General features: G+C 42.2%; 1 protein-coding gene across 1 annotated transcript in view; it reads right to left on the minus strand.

Annotated features, from left to right (window-relative positions):
- Positions 1 to 1,038: 1,038 nt before the first annotated feature.
- ubl3a (ubiquitin-like 3a) overlaps positions 1,039 to 9,515 on the minus strand; it is a 24,978-nt gene continuing 16,501 nt past the window's right edge. The window contains exons 2-5 of the mRNA XM_062537041.1: positions 8,064 to 8,172; positions 5,614 to 5,700; positions 3,937 to 4,014; positions 1,039 to 2,920 (exon numbers count right to left, since the gene is read on the minus strand). Coding sequence (XP_062393025.1) covers positions 2,868 to 2,920; positions 3,937 to 4,014; positions 5,614 to 5,700; positions 8,064 to 8,172 — 327 coding nt within the window. The 3' untranslated portion in view covers positions 1,039 to 2,867. The remainder of the gene's footprint in view (positions 2,921 to 3,936; positions 4,015 to 5,613; positions 5,701 to 8,063; positions 8,173 to 9,515) is intronic.

Genomic DNA, 9,515 nt, shown 5'->3' on the forward strand with positions numbered 1-9,515 from the left:
CATCCATGTTGAATTTTGAGCCATGCATAAAGTACATCAGATAAAACACTGTGGGAAAAACACAAGGAATTTTTGTCAAGTAAATATTTATGGCAGGAAATCCAAGCTTTCCAGTCACTGAAGTGGTTTATGGGACAGGCTCTGGATAAACAAGGAAGAGGAACAAGGAACTTCAAGGCACAGATTGGGGGAACAGTGCAAGCGTCTGTGACTACACCTGTGAGGTAAATGGTTTTATTGTGTTGTATATGATTACTTAAAGGATTTGAACACTATACAAGAAGAACAACAATAACAGTAATGGAAAATCATTTTAGCTTAGCCCAGTGGGCACACATGCTCAGGAAATGTACATGCTGTTCTACAGGCAACTCAAGCAAGTCAGACATCACTATAACGTCACTCTTTCTAGATATTTCTGTGATAATCCAGCCTGTATTACAGACAGGGTCAGTGCCATGTAGTGTGTTGCTTTCTAGGGCATGCCTCGGATGGCCGGGGGGGAGGGGGGGTAGAGCAGTCATCCCTCCTGGTCTCAAACCCAGGCCTCTGAAGTAATAATACTGTATCCAAAGGGCCAGGCTGGGTGCATGCTGTCTCCACATCAATACAATTCTCATTACTGCCAATTCTCATTACTCATTCTTCTCTTGCGACAAAACAATTATTTTTCCTTGATCTCACAAGACAAAAAAATATTTAAGGATGCAAACAACATGTCCTCGCTGACAATATAGTGAACACTACTTTTTGGACCATATCAAGACCAAATTTCATAGATAATTTGCAAACTGGTAAACATTTACAATATCGCACATGGCCACATACAAGTTGTGTATGTTCAAGTCAAGTTGGTCTTTCAACCTGCATGTGCTACGTGAGTTCAGTGTTTCCACAACATAACCAAGATTTTCCAGGACATTTCACTTTCTTGCTCTTTTTTTTACCCTTTTGGAAAATTGGTCAGGTAAATGTATTAATTGATCTCACTGAGGCATCAACTGTGAAAACAAAACACAAAAGAAAATATAGCAATGATCCACTTCAATAATTCTTTTATTCTGTTTATAGAGATTCTCCATTTGTAGTTGGAAGGGGAAAGCATTAGTTCTATTTACAATCAGTTTGAAAACATTTTGCTCTGTACAGATTTGAATCCTGATCAATATGAACAATACTCTTTAAGACCTAGCAATGTGTTATAAAGCATTTCCTTAAAGCAAAAACCCACAAGAGAACTGATCATATTATCAACAGCTGAAAACAACAAAAGTAAAGGGAAAACACAGTACAACTTGTAACTGATTAGGGGTATCCTGCTGTAAGTACGAGACACTGTCTGCAAGTGACACTTCCTAATGTACTAATTGTATTGACAATCATACACTAAACACCTATATATACCAATAAGATCTACAGTTATGTTCTATATAAGATTCATATTAAATATAATCTACACATATGTAACCTTGGAATACAATTCCCATTTGGAAAAATATCAAAATAAACAAAATTACAGGTTAAGATGAAAGAGCACATGCTTCACTGTTGTGCAAATGGATTTCATTACATGAAGACCAAAAAATTCCAAAGTCACTCCATAATCATCTTCTGGCTTGGATTGCAAACCTCAATTTCTGCTATGTTTAGACAAAACAAACAAATAAACAAACATTTAAAAGAAACATGAAAAAATGAATTATAAATCGAGAAGTTGTTAAATTCCCTACACAACAAAGCCGTTTTTAAACTGATGAAGGCAGACAACACTGATTGGTCAAAAAAGAATGTGTGCACTGTTAAAAATCCAGCCACAGATGTTGCTGAAGAACAGCAATTCATGTTTTTGCTTGTTAAGTACTGATTAGACCTTCATATGAGACTAAGGGGACATATCTACCTTGTCTGCATCAAGTATTGGAATTGCACTACAAGTATTAGGAGTTACATCCATATAATGTGCACTTAAAATGCATTCAGAAATGAAGGAGGAAAAAAAAAACAGATAAACAAAGCATCAGCCAGATTCACTACGCTTTCAATCAGGCACATCAACACTTGGTCTACTGCACTGGAAAAAAAAATGATTACGCGTGTTGATTTAATCAGTGGTTAGAGCACTACTTTGTATCCTGGGCGGAGAGGCAGGGCGCAGCGCGCACGTTGGGTGAAAGCGTCCTCATCCGCCACATTTGGGCAGCACAGCTGTCTGGGAGCATCCCTTCACTTCAGGAAACTGGGGAAGTTTGATGTGGACGACCAATTAGAAGAATAAGTAGCTAATTGTGTCTGCCTCTTTATTTTTGTAATAAGGGGGGGGTGGGGGGCACTACAGCCCTTCTGACCCTGTGAATTTCCTTCTCACACACCGACCGACAGTCTCAAAGCCCCAGGTGTAGTGAGAGCAGGCCTGGCTCGGAAGAATCATTTGCTATGTTCAAGAACACAATGAACAAGATGGCCTCCTCCACGTGCAAACCGTGTGTGTGTGTGTGTGTGTGTGTGGTTTAGTGTGTGTGGTTTTGTCTGTGTGTGTGTGTGGAGTTGTGTATATAAAAATGGAGAGTTAGAGGGGGAGAGTTCATAAAAGGCCGGAAACAGAAGTTAAGATTCTAGGGCAGGATGCATGGACAGCACAGCGCTGAAACTAATGGAAAGACTACGAGCCCAGAGTCCTTCCTCAATCTCTAACCTATAGGCCTAATGCTGCTTCCTTTTGTTTCCATATTGCAATGTCTCCACCATTCTTATTCATTCGTTTTCTCCTGGACGTGTGTATGTATATGTGTGTGTAAGTGTGTATTTCAGCAGCATGGGAGGCAAACTACGAATGCATCCTGTTCGGCTTGGGGATGGAGGCAATGTATTTACAGAATCACACAGCAGTTGCTCTCTCCAGTCTTCTCGCGATTTCTCTGCCCTGAGAGTGAAAGAGAAGAAGGACACACAATAAACAATTCTGCTCTTTAGATATAAAGAGCGTAAAAAGACTGCAATCACTTATTCATGTTGATGTGAAATTAATGTTTGTGTTTTTAAGAGTATCTTTGTATGGGTTTGCAGTCTCAAAGTTGTACACATATACATCCATGAGAAAACACACATACGCCATGGCACCAGGCTTTCATAATTTTAGGGATGGCCTCTTGGCCTTCAGTTAGGCACATTTGGCGGGGGGCACAAAGGCCACATCTCAGGGCAGCAAGGCCAAAGTTAACTATACAGTAGGCTACATAAAAATGATCAATGTTGGATTTAGCCTATTCACAGCAGTAGACCTGCATCATTGTATGAAACATTACAAAAACATGGAACATGACATAACATAGAACTGTAAATCATCTGATTATAATATTTACAGATATCTAGGCTATATTTAACATTTATTTTCTATTTGGCCTGTTATTTAATGGGTAGGGAAATGGGCACATACTGTAACTGTATGTAGAATAATATGATTAAATCTAAGTTACTTTTCGCAACCGTTTACCTCAGCAACTAGCGGCTAACATTGTTTAAAAGCTGAGAAAAAGCTCTTTTACGCTATGTGATACATGTGATGCCTTTGTGAGTAGTAGGCTACTTCGCGAACAGTTCAATAGAGAAGAATGGGTGAAATTGGACACACTTTTTTTCTTGCCGTGTGCTGTGACTTAATTCATTTGTGCTGTGAATGCTAAGACTATTTTGACAGGCCACAAAGCAGAATTTTAAACCAGAAATTCCAACCCTGCATGGCACACAAATATATAATCATGTCAGACTTCAGCCATTAAGGTTGGAGGTCGAGAAAGAGAGAGAGAGAGAGAAAGAAAGAAATAGAGATGGAACAAATAAGATATGTGCAACACAGATTGCAAAGCATGCAGTGAGGCTTGCTTGCAGCTTGGGAGTGTGTGAAACTCTTGAGAGGGCACAAAATTAAAAAATGGTTACCTTGGGAATTTGGCTCGGGCAATGTCTCTCTGGCAACTAAATGCATCACTGTAGTCTTTCCATGGGGCAGTTTTAATGCTGTAAGACACACACACACACACACACACAAGAAATTATCGGGGCTGTACTGAGTATTATTGGGCAATACATCAGGGAAGACATCAATCAAATCCTTTTCAGGTCACTCTTTTCAGAGTGATAAACGTTTATGGGCAGTATCTGAGGAAGGCAATGAAACAGCACATTAACCCTCTATTAAACCCCTATTAGGGCTTTTGAGGGAACGTCGACATAGGGCAGAGAGCCACAGTATGTAGTAGCCCTCCTTGTGGCAAGCCTGTCTAGCATCAGTCTGGTTTTCGTGGGCTAGTATTCTGTGCCCCAGATGGTGCCGGTGCGGATTGTGGAGCCTGACATTTTTTGGCCGAAGACCTGACTGTGCCTTGGCGCAGAATACTGACACCGACGATGATGCGAGGCTTTAATCCAGCTCCATCCCTTGTGCATATGTTCTCTAATGCGAGAGGGAAAGGCCCAAACACCATGATGCTACGGTGTCAGAACTAGATATAGCCTACTGTATATTACTGTTAATCCCATAATATTACTATTTGGAAACTGTATTACATGTCTTGGCTTAAGAACAGATACATAATATATGTTTACTTGAGGTTTATTCTCAGAATAGTGAATTACTATGGTGTCTTTTGTTATGCTTTTTGACTAGAATTGCAAATGGAGCTGCTATGGGCACAACAAAAATGTCAACCATTGTCTGATAATAAAGTATCATCGTCACAGAATTGTCCAGGGAGCTCTGCCCAATCATCATAATTACCAATACATTGTGATGCTTAGAACAATATAGTTTAAACTTTATGAAACAAAATATAATATAAAATAAAATATCATGAAAAAAAATATAATATAAAATAAAATATCATGAACATATAAAAGTATGTCTTGTATTGCCTGTGGAGCACCCATAAAAGCAAATGGAGTGTCTCTAAGCAACCGACTGGCCTATACAGTACATGGAATCTTCCCCCTCTTTTTGCCTCTTTTTCTCTCCGTTTGGAATGGGGAGGAGTGCCTGTTTCTGTCTTTCATTCTGTCTGCCTTCACTTTCCATGCCTCCTCGTTCTGTAAGCTCCTTCAGCACCTAGGTTAACCTCCGTCTGAGGGACAGCCAAACAAAAACACGCCGGCTGCCCACCACTGGCCCAACTATTTCCTTTCCGCCCTGCTCTTCTGAAAGCAGGTCTGTCCGACAGACTAGGACCTGACTGTTCACACAGACATCATCACCACACAAACATCCCCACTGCAATTCTAATTATCTATTTATACACAAAACCTCTCCTACCAACCCCACCAAAACACTTTTCGGTGTAATATTTTTGGTGGGTTTCCGATGAAACATTTAGTGTATCTGGTAAAAACTGTCGGAAACACGGTAAAAACTGTCGGAAACACTTTACTCTCTCTCTCTCTCTCTCTCTCTCTCTCTCTCTCTCCTTCTCTCTTCTCTCCCTCTCTTTCTCTCTCTCTTTCTCTCTCTCTCTCTCTCTCTCTCTCTCTCTCTCTCATCCAGACTTGGGTGTGACACTGGAGCAGCAGTCACGGCAGCAGTGGTCAGAGCCAGTGGTGTTGAGGGACTCCTCTCTCAGGCCTCACCTCCTAGTGTCACGTTGCCATGCAGGAAGCGTCCCTGGTAGATGAGCCGCAGGATGTTGGGACTGCTCACCTGTTCCTCCTCCCAGTCTGGGGAACAAGAAGAAGGGAGAACAAAAAGGAGGAAAGAAAGTGAGGAGAGGCAGAGAGAAAGATTAGGAGTCAGATAGGGGATGGGGAGGAAAGGAATTTAAATAGGGACAAGGAGAATAATTATATTTTCTCAAAATAGAACCTAATTTAACATTATTTAAACATTTAACTTTTTTTGCATACATTCTTGTTACATAGTTTCACAGTTAACGAATGTACCAGGCCTACAGTATGTCACAGGAATCCACATCCATTTTGGCAGTCATAATCTACATGTTCACACTCTGTTATCAGTGATAAAAATACAGCTGAGGTGTTTTTTACGGTCACACCTCAAGTTGGAGTTTATGTGAGGCGAGGCTTAGACTAAGATGACAGGTATGCGCTCCTTTCTAAATTATTTAATGACAGTGCACACAATGCCCAAAGCCATGTGTGCTGTTAACTGACATTACAACCATCATTATCCTTAGAATGCCTGACTCTGCATCTCTCTTTCTGTCTCCTCCTCTCCCTCCCTCTCTCCCTCTCTCTCTCTCTCTTCTTCCTCTTCCTCTATCACTCGTTTCATCTCTACCCAACCCTCTCATTCCCTAACGACTCCTCTGTGACCTTCCAGAGAGGCTACGCTGAGGACAGTGGAGCAAGCGCGCAGTCATGAGTTTCAGATTAAATCCACTTTGCTTTGGTGACGTGAAACGCTCTTCCTCTCTCCAATTACCCAAAGGGCTGATTCAATGCATCCCCTTTAGAATTATGACAGACTACACATTTTTGCCCTCCCAAAAAATAAAAGAATGTGCTTTCTGTACTTTCTTTCAAATGTCATTACCCCATGTGATCGTTTTTGGAAAATCCACAATTGCCAGTGTCCTCTAATGTCAAAGTGAATTGAAGCTTTAAATACATCAATTATATCATTTGGAGGCAACACAGACATTGCCTCTGTGAAGAATAGGAAGCACTATTTTTCTTTTTTTTTACTTCAAACTAGAAGCAAACTACAAACAATGAGAATTAAGTTCAAACCCTCATTAGTTGTGATCGAGCTCAAGTTTAATGAGTCTCTCCGAGAAGGGCAAGAAGAAACGAGCGTACCATGGAAAGACAATCACAGAGAACAGAAAAAGAGGAGGCTACTGAAAGAGAAATAGAGAGAAGGAGAGAGAGTGAAGGAGAGGTAGAAGTAGGAGGAAGAGATGAAAGGGGTGTCTGGACACCATCTGTACTAACTCCCTGCAGAAAGAGGTGGTAAGCTTAGACGCCGATCCTTTTGTTTGTGGGCATGTGTTTTCTTGATAATAAGCTCCAGACACCAGGTGCCCTCGCAAAAGGTGTTTTGTCTCGTGCCAAAGACTTTGCGCTCCTCATCTTTCCAGATTGGCTAATCGTGCCTTGCTCTCAAAGCACTCTGTCCAACTACACCCATCTATCCATCCACCCATCTCTCTTACTATCCCACTTTCTCTTTCTCGTTCTTTCACACTTAATCTGTTGGGGTTTTTTTTCTTTCATTCTCTATGTTGACCTTCCAGTCATATTGTTTGGCTTTCTTCCGCTTCCCTGTAATTTCTCATGGGGCATGCATGCACGTATTGGCATCCATGCCAGTAAGTGAAGGTGCATGTCTCTGTCGGGGATTACCTATCTGGAGCTGAGCTCAGATGAGCTGAGCCCCGGCGCGCACAGTAAAGATTAACCAAGGATAATAAAGCATTACGCAAACAAATGAAACCAGCAACCTTCGGCATGGAAGGACAACAACAACAACCTTGAGGGACTGAGACTCCGTCCCGGCTTTTCTGTACCACACAGAACAATATGATGGGTTGTGTATGGGCCATGTGTGGTGGGTGCATACGTCATGTGGGTGTCGTGAGAGTGTACGAAAATCTACAGATTTGTTCCAGTTCATCTAAGGACAGAGACCACACATTCAATAATTGACTAGGCACTGCGTCGTAGCACAGACATGGGTTACATTTTACTTGGATAGTCTGCCCACAGATTATCTACAGATGCTCAGATTATCAAACTGTCTCTGTTGACTCTGTTAATCACCATTCATGGTCAAGGTTAAGGGTCGGATATGGTTGCGGTAATTGTTCTGTAATTGTTCAACAACAATTTCACATACTGAAATTGAATCTTGAAATTGAAGATGATCTTTTAAATCTCTGTGGGCAGACCATCCGTGTAAAGTATTACACACGCTTGCTGAGAGCTATTGAGCTTTGAATGTGCCTTCAATAGTTTTATGTAGCCGTTCTTCCACAAGATTGATCGTTTAATTATAAAGTGTGTCTTTGCGCTGTACCATGCAGTTGTGTGGTGCAGGGTAGTGCTGTGAGGTCTCTTACCCATAGGCCAGTTATCGTACACATGTTTGGCGATGTCTGCAGCTGAGTCGTTGGGCGAGAACAGGAACTCCTTTGTTTTTCCACTCACCAAAATGAGCCTCAAGTTGATCTGGAACACACACAAAAGGTCGGGTTGTTAGGACCTCAAAAGCGAGAGAAAAGAGAGCACTGGGTCCCTTTCCTTTTTAATTCTCTGACGGCGGGCTGCCAAGCTCCTCTCGCCACACAAACACAGGGGTTCTCACCGGGCATTAGTATGATGACGGTTACACCAGCGCAATCTGAGTTCTGGCAGGAAGTCTATGACTCTGTCTGTTTCTCTGGGTGTGTGTGTCTATGTGCGTGCAGAGACTACACTACTCCGACAGCTTTGTGATTTCAATAAATGTCTTTCTCAATCTGCATAACAAAAGATTTTGTGTTCGATAATAGGCAAGTTGGTGGCAATAGCCGCCAAGTCAAAATCCCCCTTTTAACAGGAAGAAACCTCAACTCCTAACACGAGAAGGTGAAGAAGAGTGACAGCGGAAACAGGAAGTAAGAGGAGCAGGTAATGGAGCAGGTAACACAAGGAGCAAGTCTGAAACAATACCTCTGTGACCTGCTCAGCAGTATGGACGCTGCTGCACGCTGGCCAACGGGGGCTGTTTGTTTGGACTGTTCCGGTCTACAGGAGAGCAGTGACCCCAGTACGAGTGCAATCCAACTCGGCGGTTTTAGAAAATGACATTACGTTTGTTTCAGACACCATTTTATATTGCGTGAAATACAAAAAACGCAATATGCTCGCCATTATCTGAGAGTTAAATAACCATATGAAAATCTAACTGAATGGTTCATTCATGCTCCGGTGCTCAGCAGACTGCAATAGCTAGCTGTGGGGCATGTGAAATGAATGGCTGATATAGTAATGCAGATATCTGTGCCATTTCGGTTTAGAAACCGTGAAGGCGGACTCTCACCAATCTGGACATTGTCTCTGCTTTTATCGTGTACTTATTTTGCCTCTCTCTCTCTCTCTCTCTCTCTCTCTCTCTCTCTCTCTCTCTCTCTCTCTCTCATTTTTCCCCTCCCCTGTTCTCTCCCTCCAGCTGTTGGCTGGGCATGTCTGATGCACGTGAGCGTCATTACGCGGCTGTGCTTCCATGTGCCTCGTGTATGAGTCCACTACATCATCCTCCCCACCACCCCCCAGCCAAGCACACACACACACACACACACACACACACACACACACACAACACGCACACACACAGCCGGGCGGGTGATGTAACAGAACTAACACCAGCGGATTGAAACGGAGATCCTCCTAAGCACTTTATCAAATGAGATTAGTGCGGCGCGCAGGAGAGAACACTCCAACACTCACACAGCGAAATCAAAACACGCTCATATCGCACTGGTATACCAATCAAATCACAGCCACACAGTCACACAAATTAATTTCTGTGC

The sequence above is a fragment of the Sardina pilchardus genome, chromosome 5 (assembly GCF_963854185.1).
Source record: "Sardina pilchardus chromosome 5, fSarPil1.1, whole genome shotgun sequence".
In the NCBI taxonomy this organism is placed as follows: Eukaryota; Metazoa; Chordata; class Actinopteri; order Clupeiformes; family Clupeidae; genus Sardina; species Sardina pilchardus.